Raw genomic sequence first — 18,813 nt, 5'->3', positions numbered from 1 at the left:
ATGCAGCCTCCTGCAGTCATAACCTGTAGACCCACCCCAAAAGGAGACCAAACTGTGTGACCATATTTTTGTCAGGCCCTAAAGAAATAAGGCTCACAGTCTGCAAGTGTTCACATCACTTTTGACCATCAGAACAATGAAACATCCCAATGTATTGGCACCTCCAAACATGCACTGGGTTTGTAAACAGGTCTAAAACTGGGGGAAAATATGGTCCACAGACCTCAGGAGTGGGGTCTGGTGAAGGAGAACAGAAAACCTCCAGGTAGCCTATGGCCCCCCACACTCATTCTTCCAGGCTTTGGGTGGGGAAAGACTATGAGGCAGGAAAATTTTCTCCAGGACAAGACTAGGAGGGGAGGGGCACACAGCCACTGGTGCTGCCGAAATCAAATGTCAGTGGTTCTGCTGTAAAACACAGACCCCCTGACGCCACGGTGAGACCCAAGGTACCACCCAGAGCTCTCACAGGTACAGAAGCAGCCAAGTATCCCAGGTAGTTCTGGTGCCCCAGAACCTCGAAACTCCAGGGTTCTTGGGAAGGTTGTGTCCCAGTCAGAAAAATCTACTGTGAGTTGCTATCTCTTTGATCTCTGGTGGCCTGTGTTGACTGGTAGGATGGCACTTCCCCATGAAGAGCAGAGACTGGGGCATCTCTAGCTGATGAGCAGAGAGGTTCAATGCCAAGAGACCCCACAATTGCTGCATTCATGCAGAATTCCCACGGTCCTGGTACAAGGGCACTGAGACCCCAAACCAGCATCCTGTTAGCTTCCCAAAGAGCAAGGCCTGGCTGGCGCTGACGCTCTCAGTGCATATCACAGCAACACTAAGACACATCTCTTGGTCCAAAGATAATTCTGTCTCCGCTTCCAGTTTGTCCTGGAGATCTCATACTAAATGCTGAGACTGTGAACACCAGCATTTCAGTGTGTGCCCTTTCTTCTCCCTGAACATCTAGACCCTGCTCACCTGTTCTACTGTGTGCATGTGTGTGTACGTGTGTATAATGCTGTGTGGAGGGAAAAGAGCAAAGTGTGTATGGAGAGAGTGCATCTGGGGCTTTGGGGAAGTGCTCTTGCTGCTCACGAGTCCAAAAATATGGGTGGAAATAAAAAATAACTCCTCAGAGTGCAACTGAGAGCCTTTCCCAGTCGGAAAACCTCTGATCTGTAATGTCCTGTATTTAATGGCCAAAGCATTTCTTGGACACAATCATGTCCTACCTCAAGGCTGAGAGGACATCTGGGAGCATGCTCATCAGGTAGTAAAACCTTAGAGGCCCTTGGTGAACTGACCTTATAAACAGAACCCGAGGGTCTGCAGCCACAGGGCGCCACTGCCTTTACCAGAGCAGGATGGGGTATCATCGCTGCTGGCACTTTGAGCCAAGCTGGACATACCATGGGAGTCCCACAAACGGTGAGTCACACAGAGAAACCAGTGCTCTGGGCAACAGGAGATTCCAAGGAATTCGTCCTTTAAGCTGACCACCTGTGAATTCAGCTTGTAAACATTTATTTTTTTAAAGTGTTCAATTCAGTGGTTTCTGAATCATGAATCTGAATGTTCTCAGAATCGTGCACCACCATTACTAGCTCCGGAAAACTTCCATCACCCAAAAAAGAAGCCCTGTATCTATTAACAGTCACTCCCCACCCACCTCAGCCCCAATCCCTGGCAGGCACTGTTCTATAATCTGTCTCTAGAGATTCGCCACATCTGGGCATTTCATGTAAGTAGAATCGTATCATTTGTGGCTTTTTGTTGTGGCTTCTTTCACTTAGAAATGTTTTCAGTGTTCATTCATGTGAGGCATGAATTACTACTTCATTTCTTGTTATTATTCAGTAATATGCCATTGTATAGATACCACGTTTTATTTATCCATTCATCAGTTGGTAGACATTTGGGTTACTTCCATTTTTAGCCTATTATAAATTATGATGCTATGAACATTTATGTACAAGTTTTTGTGTATCTCTATGATTTCATTTCTCTTGAGTAAATACCTAGGAGTGGCATTTCTGGCTCATATGGTAATTCTGTTTGACTTTTTGAGGAACTGCCAAACTATTTTCCAAAGTGGCTGCACCATTTTACGCTCCCACAGCAAGGCATGACAGTTCCAGCTTCTCTACAGCCTCGCCAACACCTGTTATCGCCCATCTTTTTGACTGTATAGCCATCTTAGTGGGTATGAAGTGGTATTTCACTAGGATTTGTAACTTCCTTAATGATAATATTAAGTGTGCTTATGGGCCATGTGTTTATCTTCCAAGGATAAGATATGAAAATATGTCTACTCATTTGTTTATTCAAATATTTTCCCACTTTTTAAATTGGCTTATCTAAGTTGTAAGAGTTCTTGTTATCTTTCAGATACAAGCATATGATTTGCCAATATTTTCCTCCATTTTGCAAGTTGTTTTTTCACCTTTGTGATACCGTCCTTTGAAGCACAAAAGTTTTTCACCCAATTTTTATGAGGTCCAAGTTATCTATTTTTCCTTTGCTTGTGATTTTGGGGGTCATATCTAAGAAACTGTTGTCTAATCCAAGGTCACAAGGTCACAAAGATTTATGCCTGTCTTTTCTTCTAAGAGTTTTATAGTTTTTGTTCTTACATTTAGGTCTTGGATGCATTTTGTGTTTATTTTTGTATATAGTGTGAGGTAGGGGTCCAACTTCATTCTTTTGTATGTGGATATCCAGTTGTCTCAACACTGTTGAAAAGACTATCTTCCCTATTGAATTCTCTTGTCACACATCAAAAATCAATTGGCTGTAAATTTAAGGGCTTATATCTGTATTCTCTTTGAGATTCCACTGGTCTATATGTCTAGGCTCATGCCAGTACTACACTCTTTTGATTACTGTAGCTTTGAACTAAGTTTTGAAACCTCAAAGTGGATCCACCTGTATCCACCGATTTGGTTCCTCTTTTGCGAGGTTTATTTGGCTATTCTGGGTCCCTTGCATTTCCATACAAAGTTTAGGATCAGTTTGTGCAAAGAAGCACGCTAGGATTTTGACAGGGACTGCACCGAATCTGTAGATCTATTTAGAGAATATTGTTATCTTAGCAATATTTAAGTCTCTGATCCATGAACACAGAGTGTCTTTCTATTTAAGTCTTCTTCAATTTCTTTCAGTGACATTTTGTAGTTTTCAAGTTGTAAGTCTTATTTCATTAAATGTATTAAATTTTATAATTTCTGATGCTATTGTAAATGGAACTATTTCTTAATTTCATTTCAATATTGTTCTGTTAGTATAAATAAATACAATTGATTTTTTTAATATTGACCCCATACCCTTAAACCTCGCGGAAGTCATTTATTAGTTCTGATGGGCATGTGGGTGCATGTGTGTGGATATGAATTCCTTAGAATTTCCTACATACAGAATCATGTCACCCGCAGAAAGTTTCACTTCTTCAATTTAGGGGACTTTTCTTTTTCTTTCCAAACTCCTTCTAAAAATTAGCTTCTTAAGCATTTTTAACCCAAGTTTCGTGCCAAATGGTCTCAGGAGGGAATCCGCTGTTCCTAGGGCCCCCTTCTGACAAGCTGGTACCCAAGGATGCTAGGATCGGTCCACACAAAGACAATGCACTTGAGGTGAGGGGGATATTAGTACCACCCTCCCCATCTGAGGTCCCTTTATGCCAGGCTCAGCACACTAGGCTTCTTCACCCAATTGGTCACCAATCCTATATTTACCACCTTTCACAAGATCCCTGAAAAAAGGAGTTAAAAGATATGGGAGTGAAACTATAGGTCCAGGACTAAAAAGACAACCCATCCACCAGCCAAGGGCAGCAGTGGGGGTCAGGGCAGAAGTACTGTGGGAGCCTGGGGAGACCCAGGGACGGTCTGATGGTCGATCACCCTATCGTCTTCCACCATGGAGACCTCCTCCCCACCCCACTCGAGCTACCCCGAGGTATGGAGTCATACGAACTGAAAGGTACCTTATTCACAACCACATGTGGCCACCGCGGGGCAGACTGCCCGTGTCAGCACACTCTGAGCCCAGGGAGGCAGTCCCGACCCAGGCTGGTCACACGGTGGACGGCTGTGAGCAGCTCCTCTGGCTGGAGCTGTGCCGGCTCAGCACAAAGGTGGACGAGTTGCTTTTTTTGCTGAGGCTCGTCTCTCCTGGCCGGGTGTCCTTCAGATAGCGGGAGGAGCAGCAGAGGAAGCGCTGTACCAGTTCGTGGAAAAGGTGGCCGGTGAAGAGCAGGTAGATCCAGGGGTTGCAGCAGCTGTTCAGGCTGGCCAGGAGCATGGCTATGATGAAAGCCGAGGCTGAAAGGAGGGCGGGGGTGCAGGAGAAAGGAGAACAGGGCATCACTACTGGGTCATCCACCACCATTTCCTGAGAACTGCCTTTCCCAGGTACCCAGCACTGGGTCACAGGACGGAGTGCTAAAGAGACAGGTCTGCCTTCCTTCCAGTCCTTGCTCTGGGCCTGCCCTCCTGCTCCCCATGCCTTCCCCGGCTCAGCCAAGCCCGGGAATGCTGCCTGTCCTTCCTCTCACCACAGCTTACCTGTTGCACGCCTCCATCAGCAGGAGCCGTGCTCATCCCAGCCACCTGTTCATTCATCACTCGCCCAGCAACTCTCCAGAACCTACACTCGTAATCAGAGCAGAGTCCAGAAGCTGCCAGACTTAGTCTGTGTTCCAGCCCCACTGGCAGCAAATTACTGCCAACTCCCCAAGAAAGTGCTGTTTCCTCATCTTTAACAGAGGTAACAAGAATGCCTGAACCTCATGGAAATGCTACAAGGGTTAAAGAGAGCCTGGTACATAGTAGGTAGGTGCCCAGTATGCGGTGGGCTGCTTCACGACCATGTGCCAGGTACCAGGCTAGGCACTGGGGACCCAAAAAAAAAAAAAGTGAGTAGCACCATGAGGTGGACTCGAAGTGGGTAAGGTGGGTGCACTGTGGAGGGGTGTGACTCTGAGAGCAAAGCATGGCCAGGCCAGCCCCACGGAAACCAGCCATGGAGTGGATACCTGAAGATGCTTCTGAGCTTTGTAGGCACAGAAGGGAAGACAGTTGCTCCAAGCGGGAAGAATGGCACAGGCAAAGGCATGGTGGCAACAGAGCACCTACTCTCCTCCCGCAGGGAGCACAGAAAGCATTTCTGCAGAGATGCCCCCAAGGGCACTGCTTCAGCGCAACAAATGAGACTCACCCAGGAAAAAAGGTGGCATAAAGTTCTACGAAGCCCTGTGCAGAAGCTGTCATACTGAGGACTCAGTGAGCGTCGGGTAAAATTAAGGATCGCAAGCCAATTCCAAGACACTGCCTGTAGCAAATTTAAGCTTGGAAGTGGAAAAAAAATTCCTACTTACTTCCTAAATTAAGACCTACTTAGGAATCCTAAGTACTCCCATGTTAAGAGGGGAAGAAATCTGGGTTTCTTTGAATGGACTTAAATCTGGCAAACAGCAGATCTCTCCCACTGACAGAGAACCAGAGGCCCTTCCAGAAACCTGCAAGGAAGACAACGCACCCAAACTCCTGCTCACAGCCACTTTCATATGGGGAAAGGTGGCTACAAGAAGGCTTAGAAGCCCCACCAGTCTTTGGTCTCAACCAGCAGTAGGTAAAAATGCTCTTGTCTTAGTTCATCGTCTTGGGGTCCCAGGGCGTATCTGATCCTGCCCTGCAGATTTTACCGTGAGATCTGTCTTAGCTCACACGTGAGGCTGGACATTCCAGCAGGGAGAAGCTGCTGTCTCCACACCTGAGAACTGCCCTCCCAATGCTCACCTGCATTCCAGCCCCAAGTTCTAGGGCCACGCCCCTCACGGGGTGCTCTATACTGACATCCTTACCAGGTGGATTGTCTTCTTTCAAAAACAGCCACCCATTGGGTAGCTGCTCACAGGGTGCTGATAGAAAAGGTGCCTTACACCAGCGCTGCCCCAAGCAGAGTCCAGCAGGTTCACAGGGCATCTGTGGTGCCCTGTGCCCAGGTCCTGCTTTTGGATCCAGGGGCTCATCTGCCAGCTGCCAGAGAGCTGAGGCCCCCCAGGGCACTGCCTTTGGCCAAAGGGTAATACCCCATCCCAGAGAAAGCCCACATCCAATGACTGCTCCATCCCACCTACAAAGGTCCACTCCTTTGCCTCAATTCAAGCTTCTCTGAAGGGCTATTCCAGCTTCAAACTCCCAGGGAAACAGCCCCCTGGCCACACTTTCCACAGAGAAGAGCAATGATTACTCAGTACAAAGAAAAGGAGGATCAGAAGTCAGAAATGACCCCACTCCCCGCAGAAAGGTGGGCCTGGCAGCCAGCACCTCAGGGGTTGCAGGGGAAGCCATTCTGAGATGTGACGCAGTGGAGCACTGGCTGAGAGGTGAGAGGGGGCCAGGAACACAGGGTTCACATGCCAGTGCTTGAGTTCTGAGTTCCCTGCCCAAGTAATCATTCTCTGAGTCACATCTCCTGTCTGAGCCTTAGCATCCTTACCTGTAAAATGGAAGTGACACAAAGACTGAGAGATTGAAAAGAAAATAGTATAAAAGGACTTTGTAAATGGTCAAGTATTTATTCAAATGATGATTATTATTATTACTAGTATTGTTATTAATGGATATGAGATTTGATCAGCTAAGTCCAAGGTTTGGGGACTCCGAATGCCAGGTCGATTAAAGAAACTGTCTTTCGCCTTTTCTTCCTTAACTTTGAGAACTTAAAAAAAAATCTAGCCCAGACGTCTGGGAGTGGATTGTGTGATCCCACAAGACCTCCAGATAGTGCATTTGGGGAAAACTTACTCCGCCAGTGATGTGAGAAATCCAAAAGGGGAGGTGAGGTGGCTGCAGCCTTGGGAAAGAACAGCGTTCACTGTCTCCGTCGGGAGTCCTAGCTCTCACGGTTTCTTCCACTGCCCCCGTTGAAACAACACCTTCCCCCGGGGGCTGAGCCCTGAGCGCATGCATACTACTCTCAGGCCCCCGCCAAGAAGGCAGGATGAGCGGGAGGGCTGGTCCCTGGCCTGGAGCTGAGGGCATTTCTAGAGGACGGCAAGGCAATGAGGTGCTCGTGTATCCTTCCTGGTCTCTCTACTCAGCCCTGGGGACCTGCCTTCAAGGGATTCACAAATGCTGGTGGGCAAGGGAGAAGTACAAGACAGGCACTCCACGGATGGGGGAACGGCAGCATCTGGGGAGGGCCCGATGGGCCTGTGGCTGGGGACTAGGGATCATCTCTAGTGGGGGCTTCTACATGCCAAGGAGAGGAAAGGAGCAAAAATGGACCCACTGAAAGCGAACGTCCCCTACTGGGCAGTTTTACCCTCAGGAGATGGAAACAACTCTATTTCCACTCAGCACTGTGATTCACAGAGGGTGAACTGAGGACGGTGTGCCCTAAGCATCCCATCCGCCCACCAGCCTGGCTTTACTCTAGCCCCAAAGAGGCCCTGTTCAGCTTTCCCGGCACTCCCTCCGCCCCAGCACCGAAGGCCCAAATTAGCCCAGAACAGCTGACGGGCAGCTGGCCACAGCCTCTCTCAGCTGTGCTGCTCCTGCGACAACTGATGCACCTCACACACAGCTCCAAGACACAGGCTCATCAGACATATGCACTGAAATTATGCGAAGCCGGTCAGCTTTCATGGGGGGCCCTTATTCCAAAAACTACTCACTGTTTTTAAGGCTTCCCCCTGCCCACCCCACCTCCCCTAAATCTGGCCTTCCCCCAGTTGATCAGGAATGTGGGTCTACATCCCTTGTTCCTATAGGGGTTGGCAGTGTGGGAATTTGGGAGCTGTGGTCTATGGAGGTCTTTTATTTTATTTTTAATGATTTCTGAATGTACACTTACATAATGATTGAATACTAGTGTGGGGAAGTTGGGGTTCCTATGGCCAGGATCCTTACCGAACTTAAACTACCTGCTGATGTAACTGGCCTGTTGCTAGGCTACTACTTCCACACCTTTAGGCAATAAGCTATTATTGCGCTATATAGAGAGCTCGGCCCAGCGCTCTGGGTGGAGGCAGAGACGCTAGTGCTCCACCTACCGCCGGAGGACAAGCCGGGGCATAAACCCTTTCACCCCAAAGAACGTTCTGCTGTCAATTTCTTTGGTCACATTGAATCCATAGCAAACTTGCCCGGGACTGAAACCCATTGGCAAGACAACTAGTATATCTTACAGAGTGCCTTCTTTGAAAAGACCACAATTTTACATTACAATTGTTCTAAAATTTACAGATGTGTGATTTCCCCATGTATCCTAAGGTCAGGATTAAAAGCCAAATGTGTGGGTTCTTGAGCTTAAATGGACTTCGGATATATCACTTGCTCAAATCTGGGGGACATGTTGGGCTCAGTGGGCTATACTTGAGGAATAACCACCTTCTGGGAGTGGAAGAGCTGGGGGCCTTTTTGCAAATGACCAGCCCTGGGGAAAGTCAGGCTCTGCAGCCAATTTGGGCCATACATGTAAAGGCACAGTGCACATCCTGGTAAAAGGTAAATAAGCTGTTAAAGACTGACTACTCAGCGTGTAGTGAGTGGGCCAACTGTGTGGGCACTGCATGGGAATCACCCAGAGGCTTGTTACAAATGCCAACTCTTGGGCCCCACCCATACCTCTTGATTCAGAATCTGCATTTTAACAAGATCCCCCATGTGGTTTGTGTGCACACTGAAATTTGAGAAGTAGTCCTCCAAGAGGGGGAAAGGTAATAAAGTAACTGTACAATGATCTCAACATGGGATGGGCTTCTGCTTCTTTGCATATCCACCTCCTAGTCATCCTTCAAGACCCTTTTCAAACTTTGCTTCCTTGCTGAAACCCTCCAATTTTTGTTCACAGGGTGAAAGAATCAACTAACATCTCCTGGGGCACTCACAGTACTTGATTAATAAATAAATCTCTCTCTTATAGCATCATCCCTGTATAGTGTCATTATTTATATTTACAATCTGTGGCTGGGGTCTGTGCCCCACTTGTGGCTCTGTCCATGGCTGTTAGCAGAGACTGGAAAATAAGAAGAGTTCAATAAAGGACTGAATTGAAGTGGAGCATGAAATTAGCAGACAGGAAGTCCTGATAAATCAGCAAGCGCCACTAGCATGTTGGAAAGGCAGAAAGACAATTTCCCCACTTGGCAATAGGACATGGCCTCCTAACAAGATGACTGGACCCAAATGCAATTCCCTCTAGGAAAATTAAGTTCACAAGTTCACACTCAGATATCAAGGTCAGGCGGAGAGAAAGAGAGAGCAATGGAATGAGCGCCCATTATGGTGTGAGGCGTGGGCCATGGCAGGCAGAGGTTGTGGTACTGGAGCATCTGGCAGCCGGGTAGGAAGTGCCAGCTCTGGATGGAGCACAAAGGGAGGCCCTGGCTGAGGCTGCCCCGCAGGGGCCAGAAATCGGGGCTGCGGGAACCTGGGGCTGGGATGCTGGAGTCCATCTGGCTGTACCCCCCTCATGCAAGAGTCCCCATGGGTTTTCAAACCTACACCCAGATCCTCCCACCTTGCCTCCTGCTGCCTCCTCAGCTGAGGTCTCAGTTTCTTTAGCTCTTAACCTTCTTCCCACCCTTTCGGAGCTTTGTCACCATTCTGCAAGGGATGCTACAGCCCCTCTGCTAAATGCTGCTCCCGAGCTCAAAGCATTTCCTACCCCCTCAACTGCATCTACTTAGCCCTCAAGTTTGTTTTTGAACAAACATTTCTTGAGCGCTTACTATATACTAGGCACTGTGTCACCACCACATTCTAACCTCCCCACAACCTAAACTGTATTCTTAACCCCAGAAACCTACGTTCCAGGCAGGTTTGGTAACTGTCCAGGGCCACTGCTGCAGTTCCATGTGGTTACACCTTGGTATTAAGACTCCAACACATGCCTGGCAGGCTGGGGGTGTCCCTCCCAGAGGTCTGTGGTTTCACTCATAAGTCTGGCCCACCTTGGCCTGACTGCCCCACATTCATGCATGTGCCAGCTGTTGGCCACAGGGGTACAGGTGAGGGACTGGGGAGGGCCCCTCCTCCCTGGACACGGACAGATCAGAGAAGAGGTTACATGGCCAGGAGCCCTCTGGACAGGACCCTCAGGAGGCACTGAATAACAATTTGCAGAATGAATGTACTGGCATTCAGAGGAGGAAGACCCCCAGCTGGGGGAACAGGAGGGTTTCCTGATAGCGAGCCCTGGATGAGGCTGCCATGTCCAGCTGTTCAGGCTATGCCCTGCACAAATCCTGGGACCACCATTCTTAAAGACCCTGAGGCAAATAGTATCCCCTGCAGTTGTGCCACAAGCAGTCCACACAGTAGCCATGGACTTTGAGGTATGGAGCTCCACAGAAGAAACTGGGGTGGGCATTCCTGTGGTAGGAACAGAATCCGCATGGGGGCAAAGCAAAGAACCTTGTGGGATGTAGCAAATCGTCAGGCATGGCTGGGTGTCACCAGGCAGGTCGGCCAGAGCCCAGGACAGAGGTGACAAGGGTACTCGTTCGCTGGGTGTTAGTTCAGGCCAGGCCCACATACTGGGTCTAACACAGAGCTTCTAAGTGAGGGGCGACTGTGCCCCTTATGGGACATTTGGCAATGTCTGGACATGTGTTTGGTGGGTGCACTGGAGAGAGGTGCTAGTGGCATCTGTGGGTAGAAGCCTGGCAGGCTGCTAAGCATCCAGTAAGGGGTGGCCACCATGGTCAACTTACCCACCACCTCATGACTGTCACGGGTGCCCAGAGGGGGAGTCGTGTTCCATCACAATATTATCCCCACTGCTCAGAGGGGAATGACAGAGGCCCAGAGACCTTCCAGAGACATGCCCCAAATGGCAACAAGACCAGGTCTCTGAAGGGGACCCTCACTACTTCCCAGCACAGTCTCACGGAGGGCAGGGGCTCTGGCAGGCGTGCCTGACACATGGGTGTGACAGGGCAGGGTTCGGCCCCCACAGGCCTGTGTCTGGGAGTGAGCCTGATGGCTTCCCTTTGCTTCCAAGAGTCACCAGAGCAAGGTGGGGGGACCGTGGCAAGGGGGGCCCCTCTGGCAGCTGGCACAGGCCAGCCCAGCCTCTCCGGAGAGCATCTTCTGCCAGGGCGGGCCCTCCCGCACCCCCTCCCCAGCCCACTCAGATGTGCATCAGATGTGAAAAAACTTGTACCAAAGCCTCACCCAACAGATTTTTTTTTTTGCTATTACTAATCAAACCCTTGGGGAAAAGAAAGGGAAGTCACCTTGGGGCAGAAACCCAAAGGGAAAACATTAGCATTAGGCAAGAACATAAAAGAACCTGCAACAGCTTAATCAGACAAGAGTGCGCTGTTAACTAACTGCAATTTACACCCAGAAGGGCCAAGCCTGAGAGGTCTTCAGGGCAAGAGGAGTCTCAGCTCCTCACATCCACTCTCCCTTGCTGTTCTTCATACCAGCAGGTCGTCTGAAGAGCAGGTTCCTCCAAGGTGCCCAGTCTGCCCAATCCTCAGGCACCATGTCCTGGGAAGGGAAAGAGATAGGCCCCACTGGAGGGGCCATAGTTAAAGAGAAACTGGTGGGGAGGGGAGTTGGGGTGCTGGGAAGCTCATTTGCAGATGGGGAAACCCATAAAACCAGGCCCCTGTGTAGTTCCACCTTTCTCCTGGCATAACACCTCGGACAGATGTTCAGTTGCCCCCGGTTATGGGGTGCTCACTTCTTTACCAGGTAGCCAGTTCCACTGTTGGAAAGCTGCTTGGAAAATCCTTATTTCTCCTGTGTCCCACTCCACACAGCCAGCCCTGGCCCATCCTGCATACCCTCCTTCTCCCATTTCCCATGAACCTATTCGGCAAGCATCAGCTGGCTCTTGATGGGTACCCGGCCCTGGGCTAGGCCTTGCACACACCCCAATGAACAAGACAGGTGACAAGGCTCACAGTCCACCTCTCTGGCCCATGCAGGTAGCTCCCCCATATAGCAGCCTCCCTGGACACACCCCTGTTGTCCAGCAGTATCTGCTTCGTCCCTCCACCCAGGCTCTCAAGAGAAACATGTCCATCAACTCCCTCAGCAACAAGTGCCAAGATTCTCTAAGCCAATTCCAAGGGTGCAAACAAAACTTAACAAGCAGAATAGGGGCAGTGGGGAGAAGAGGGCCACTGATCACGTGTCTCCAGGCCCCATGGGTCATTCCACATCCTCCCCATAACAACCCCATGAGTAGGCTTTGCTATCCTCGGTATACACAGGAGGAAGCCGAGGATCAGAGAGGTGAAGCAATTGCTCAAGGATACACAGGAGGAAAGGGCAGAGCAGACTCCACACACAGGCTGGCCACATGCACACACGATCTGGAATTCTCAGTGCCCACCCCTGTCCTGGCCAACCTGATAGATCCCTCTGCAGCCTCTATGCAGCAGGGGTCCCCGCCCTGTTCTCTGGACACTTTCTTGCTCCCACGGAAATCAGCCAGTCTGAGAGAAAAGGGTACTATTCTGAAAGACAAAAATGGCTCATCTACGAAACATGAGTGAAATTTAAAAAAACTCAATAGCTTTTCTGGCTTCCAGGCACCTGTGGATGGTGAATAGACAATTACTGCTTGCAGCACCCCCCCCCCCCCTGCCAGCCTGTCCCCTCCTCTCGCATCTCTGCCCATGGGACTGAGCATTTCACAAGGCAGACAATGGGAGGGGAAACTGGAGACAGAGACCCAGAATCAGCCTCACCATACCAACCAGCACCACCCAAGCCCTGGGAGTACAAACACGGCCCCCTCCACCTCTTCCCTTGCAGCCACCCAGGGCGGGAGTCCTTGGGACCAGCAGCAAAGCAAATCCACTGAGCTCAGTGGGAAAGGCCGGCACCAAATTGTTGGCTGTGGCATTTGATTCTGAAGGGTAACACAAGGAGCTTGGCCAAACCTGCCATGCATGCCTGCTGTCACCCCTCCTGCTATCTCGCCAGTGTCACCAAATCGGGGCTCCAAAAGCACGGGGCTGCTTTGAAGGGGAGCTTGTTAAATCACCACCACACTCCTCTTCCTTTCTTCTTCTGTTTTTCCTTCTGAACAATGGAAATACTGACATTGAGAGTTTTCCTCTTTGCTTTGGCTCTTATGAAGAGGAAGCCCATGTGCAGCTCACTTCCACCCAGAAACCTTTATTATTATTGCTACTATTATTATAACATTATAATTTTCCCATCCTTTTCCCCCTCTTCACCCAAGTGTCCTTATCTCTACCACAGTGCCTGAATCTTTGTGCTCTGCCTCTTACTGTTCTGGGAACAAGGCGAGCTGTAAACCCATAAAACAGTGCTTGTTGTGAATGAAGGTGTGCGGGGGTGGGGTGGGGGGTAGGTTATCCAAGGGAGGGAGGTGTAAAAAGAGCATCCTGGTTCCAAACTAATGTCAGTGAGGGGGAACCTCACGGAGGCACAGCTGGAGTCCTGGAGGACCACGAGGCCAGCGGCCAAGATAAGAGTGATTTCTCCACCCACTGTTAGCCCCTGATCTGTAGCCAGCAGTTAAGAAGCTTCTCCTTTTCCCAGAGGTTTTCAGGAGGAAACTAGTGGCAGGAACAGAGCTCATGTCCGCCTCACTCCTGCCTCCATCCGGGCCTGTCTGCCCCTGGGCTTCCCTGCAGAGTGCATCGCTGTCCACAGGGGGCTCCCTGAACCCCCAGGCTCCATGCCCCAGTATGGGCAAGCCCCAACCCAGGGATTTTGCATCTCTTGTAAATTCTCTTCCTTTTGGAGAGGGAAGTGAGGGCTGGGGATTAATTCCACTTTGCTGATCAAAGTCTCTTGAATAGCTTGAGTGTGTGTCTCTCATCCCTTCCCTGGTATTTGCTCATAGCCTCTAGACTGAGTCACGGCTCCAAAGTAATTGTAAACACTGCCTTTTCTGACAGCCCAGGCTGCTACTTGCAATTATCCAGATTAATGCCAAGTGGGCAAAGGGCATTGTTCTGGCTGAGCCCACGCCCATGCAGACCCCTGCAGCCCTAGGGCAGAGGTATGACAAGGCCAGGCTGGTGGCCAGAGTCCAAGTCCTCTCCCTGGTGGACTAGGCCCCCGTTCCCAGCAACAACAGGCATCGTGAATCCTGTTTTCTGCATTTGTACCCTTCTTGGAGGACCCAGGGCAGAATGCCGAGGAGGACCGCGAGGACCGGAGGGCCTGGGTTACTTAGGTGATACCCACCCTTTCCTCTGAGCTAGGAGAGCAGTGAAGGAAGAAAAGGAAATGAGGAGTGAGGCTCCTAAGAACCCATTTCTTTCCCTGCTCCTGGGGCGAGAGCAGAGCCCATCTTTCCTGAAGGTGTCACCCCCAGAAATCCTCAGGGACCACAGGTACCCAAAAGACCTTTGGCTCCCACTTTAGCTGGGGACACCCACTTTAGCTGGGGATGCCATCTCACTCTCTTCCTGTGCTTGTTATTGAAACAGAGAAACTGTCTGATGTGCTTTTAAAACCAAGGCAAGATTTAAACTGCACTCAGAGGTGATGACCACATGCTCTCATTCTTTAGGGAGGAAAGTGAGAAAGGGGACAGCAGGTCAGAAGATGGACATTAGGAAGCTGTATGAGGAGGAGATGGGGAAAAAGGAGGTAGGAGAGTCACCAGAAAGAAAAATGAGTGGGAGAGGACAGAGAGAGAGGAGACCAAGTATCTGCAGAATGAAGGAACTGAGTGCTGAAAGGTTCTCATTCTAAAGTAAGACGCTAAGGGTCAGGGGGGAGTTGGGGACCTCTCACCCCAATCCCACAGCTAGGAAGGGCTGGAGGGGGGACTAGTTCCCAGGCCTCTCCAGTATCTGCTCTAAGAGGGTGTGGGTCACACCTTCCTCAAGGGCTGGTGCTTGAGCTCCTCCAAACCTGAGTCTAGTGTCTCTTCGATCCCGCCCAGGACACAGACAGATGTGGCTTGATGCTTTACGCAGAAACATGCTGGCTTTTGCCCAACTCCCCAGTTGTGCACCCTTCACGAGAAGCCTGGCACAGGAGAAAAAGCTGTGGCTTGGGTCAGGAAATCCAGCTCTCATCTGTGTGACCCAGAGAGAGTGCCTTGCCCTCTCTGGACCTCTAAGCCCCCTCTACACAGTGTGACTAGGGGTTGCACCAAGGAGCCAGACTGGCTTTGCTGAGTCTTCACAGAAATCCTCACCCTGCAACACCTGGCCTAGCATAGCACAGGTGCTCAAGAAATGCTGAAAAAGTGCCTGGGCCACTAATCAGGAGGACTGGGGAAAGCCAGGAATCTGTGGTTTCCAGAAGAGAGGAGAGAGAACAGTGATCCAGCTGAATGGAGACTTGAGCTTCCACAGGATGGTTGTATAGGAGACTGCTGCATGTAGTAGTGATTATACCCAGAAATGGGACATTTCTCGGTGGAGCACAGAACGGGGAGAGCAAACCCCTTGGTGTTGCCTTGCAGGCACCGGAGTCTCCTACTGCAGTGTTATGTGTTTACCCACCAACAGAAAGGTGTGGTGCTCATCACCACCGATCATTCTTCCCACTCTTTGCAAATGACCTACTGCAATTGTGGCCAATAAAGGCCAAGCTGCCAGGAGCTCCCAGCCACCTGGAACCACTACAAGCCAAGGTGTTTTCTGCTCCCCCAATCTCCATCCCTACAGAGCACCCCATTCTACCATCTCCTCCAGGTGTACCTGACATTGGCCAAGCTCATCCCTGGCCTCTGCAGTCCTCCCAGGTGGAGAGCATGCTCCTGCCTAAAGAAATTACCCAGCCTCCCAAGTCTTACTGGAAAGCCTGCACGTGGGCTCATTTCTTCCACTCCCTGCCCTCAGAGGCAAAGTCTGTCCGGGGCACCCCAGTGCCTGCACCTGCCCACTGCCCCTTGTGGTGGCCACCTCTCTACCTGGAATGGTGACGTCCCCATGAAGCTCAGCCCAGCACCTTCTCTGTGCTTGGCTGGACTAATGGAATCACCCACCTCCCGCTGCCCTTAACCCAACCATACCTGGTGGCTTCAGGCTGACGAGAACTTAAAGTGGAAGCTCAATGTAAAGTGAATTTAAAGTAGAAAGAGTTTGAACTTGGGCCGGGTTCAGAAGTCACCTCCGCCACTTGCTAACCATGCCGGAAAGGCAAATAGCTTGAACCTTAGTTCCTTCTCCATAGTAACAAACCAAATACCCCACACGTACCAAGGACTATGCTAGACTTTACCTGCATTTTCTCATTTCATTTCCCTGCTACCTGGTGAGAGCTTGTACTTTATCATTATTGCCATTTTACAGAAGAAGTCTAGCCTCGGGAAGATTACGCCCAAAATCACTTAGCCAGGGGATGATGGAGCCACCAATCAAACCCAGCTCTGCATTATTCCAAATCCCACTTCTCTCCAACAAGAGTCCTAGAAATCAGGACGTGTGGAGGCAGCAGGACCAGGGTCCCGCCTCGCCGTTTTCCCTCCCTGGTTTCCCATCCGCGCTACCTTCCTTGGGCGCATCGGTGTCCCAGACACTCCACATCTGCACGAAGAAGAATGGCGTCCAGCACACGATGAAGGCCAACACGATAATGAAAGTCATCTTAACTGTGCGGATCTTGGCCTTTGAGATGAGTTTGACGCTGCTGACGCGTGCCAGAGCCGCGCGCCCCCCGCTGCCCGCCGCCGCGCCCTCGGGCCCCTCGGCTGCCGCTGCCGTCTTGAGCCGCAAGTTCTGCCAGATCTTGAAGCTGATGAGGCCATAGCAGGCAGCGAGCACGATGACCGGCACGATGTAGACGGCGAGCGTGATCCACGTGACGTAAGCTTTGGGCCCCCAGGGCTGGATGAAGACCGCCCAGCAGTCGAAGACGCCGTCCGCCACCTCACGCAGCGAGAAGATGTGCACCTGTGGTGCGCTGACCACCAGGCAGCCCAGCCAGGTGGCGAGCACCGCCAGGCGGTCGGCGCGCCGGCGTAGCGCACGCAGCGGCTGGCAGATGGCGAGGCAGCGGTCGAGCGACATGAGCAGCAGCAGGTAGGTGGAGGCGAACATGCCCACCACCTGCAGGTATTTGACCAGGCGGCACAGCAGGTCGGGCCCGTAGAAGCGGAAGGTGATGTCCCACAGCAGCTGCGGCAGCACCTGGAACACGGCCACCACCAGGTCGGCTATGCTCAAGTGCTTCATGAAGAAAAAGAGGCGCGAGTGCTTGTGGCGCGTGGTGCGCAACGCCAGCAGCACGCACACGTTGCCGCTCAGCGCCAGGAAGAGGATGAGGCAGAGCACGGCCACCTCCACGCGCGCCAGAGCCTCGTTGCGCTGCGGCGGCCCGGCCGTGCGGTTGCCCTCAGGCCCCGGCGGCGCCGCGCTCCCGTTGACCGCCTCGGCGCTCCAGTTGGCCGCAAGCGCGCCCTCCATGACCGTGGCGGCCGCCGAGCGCCCCTGGCCTTCCGGCCCTTTAAGGCGCGGCAGGGTGCGGCCCGACGCGCGGTCCCGGCGCGCCTGGGGGCTCCTTGGGTTCCACTCGCTGAGACTCCACGGGAGGGTCTTCTGGGTCGCACCCTGCAACAAACCCCGAGGGCCGTGAAAAGACCGCGCCTTTCCCGGGACGCAGGGGCGGCTCGGCTGCCCCCTTCCTAAGAACCCAAATCGTGTGGGACTAGGGACCGTAATGCCGGCGGGGCTGCTTGGCCGCCACCCTGAAATCCCCGTTTGAGGTGCCTGCTCTGAGCCACAGGAAATGAGCGGGAATCCACCCGACCGCCAGCTCCTTGAGATACTCAGTTGCTTCCACTGAAGGAGAGGGCTCATAATCAGCCACTTTCCTCTGGAACTGGAACTCCTAAACTAACCACCGCCCCAGACTAGCTTCCCCCGGGACGCACAGCACAGCCGCCTCTCCTAGAAAACCTTTACTCCAGTTACTTCCTCCGGAGATTCCCAAGCAACCACCTGCTTGGGAAACCCCAGCTCAGGACCTCCCCCACCCAAACCTCTCATTTCTAAAAAGCTTAGCCATCCCTCCACGCCCGCCCCGAACTTCCACAACAGCTGCTTCCGTGAACCCCAGTCCAGGTCGGTCTCTCCCGGAGGAACACCTGCCTCAGTACCTACCCCCAAGACGTCCATTCCGCCCGCTGTTCCCAGTACCCCTCTCGCGGGGATTCTCGCAGGCCCAGACACCTGCGGGATTAGCCCCAGCCCAGGTTTAGAAACCCGAAGCGCGTCTTGGCTCCCCGACTGCCATGGGCTCCCCATCTTAATCTTGAGCAGTCACTTTACAATCTCTCCGAGCACCAGGCGGCCCTGCAGGACCCAGGAGCGCGAGACATCCCACCACCTCCACTCGGGTTCCAGTAGCTCCAACCAGCCCCAACCACCCCGTCCACCCGTGAGCAGAACCCAGTTACCCGCACCGAGTCCGCAGGCTGACCTAAAGTTGGCTCCCTGGGGAAGTTGAAACGCTGCAGACGGCTCCAAAGACGCGTGCGCTCCCGGGCCCAGGTTGGGGTGACTGCTGGTGGCGCCCAGTCTGATACTATGCTGAGGTCTCAGCCTCCGGAGCCTCGGCTGGAACCCCCTAGCCCTAGCCCGAAGCCTGACGGCTCGCCGGGTAGGGACAGAAGACTAAAGAGGAGCACCGCCGAGGGCGGGCAGCGTCAGGATGCGGCTCTGTCTGCCGGTGGCCCGCTTTTCTGCAGCCGGTGGCGGGGGCTGCCCCACCACAGAGGTCCGCTAGGAGGCGCGGAAAGTCGGCCGCGCAGATTCCTACGGAACCGTTCGCTCGCCAGCGTCCGCCCCAGGGCGGTAACAGGCTTACTTCACAGTGGCTTCAAACTACAAGGGGGAAGACACTCGTAAATAAC

The 18,813-nt window shown here is 52.0% G+C and overlaps 1 protein-coding gene across 1 annotated transcript; it reads right to left on the bottom strand.

The window, feature by feature from the left end:
- Positions 1-1,680: 1,680 nt before the first annotated feature.
- OXTR (oxytocin receptor) lies at positions 1,681-18,612 on the bottom strand. Its single transcript, XM_036878018.2, has 3 exons — positions 18,381-18,612; positions 16,450-17,509; positions 1,681-4,313 (listed from the first exon to the last, which is right to left on the bottom strand). Exons 2-3 carry the CDS (start codon positions 17,363-17,365, stop codon positions 4,066-4,068), a joined length of 1,164 nt encoding a protein of 387 aa, XP_036733913.2. The 5' UTR covers positions 17,366-17,509; positions 18,381-18,612; the 3' UTR covers positions 1,681-4,065.
- Between the last annotated feature and the right edge of the window lie 201 nt (positions 18,613-18,813).

Source organism: Manis pentadactyla, chromosome 1, assembly GCF_030020395.1.
Source record: "Manis pentadactyla isolate mManPen7 chromosome 1, mManPen7.hap1, whole genome shotgun sequence".
NCBI classification, from domain to species: Eukaryota; Metazoa; Chordata; class Mammalia; order Pholidota; family Manidae; genus Manis; species Manis pentadactyla.
The sequence above is the reverse complement of the archived record's forward strand: the minus strand, read 5'-3'. Positions and strand labels throughout refer to the sequence as shown.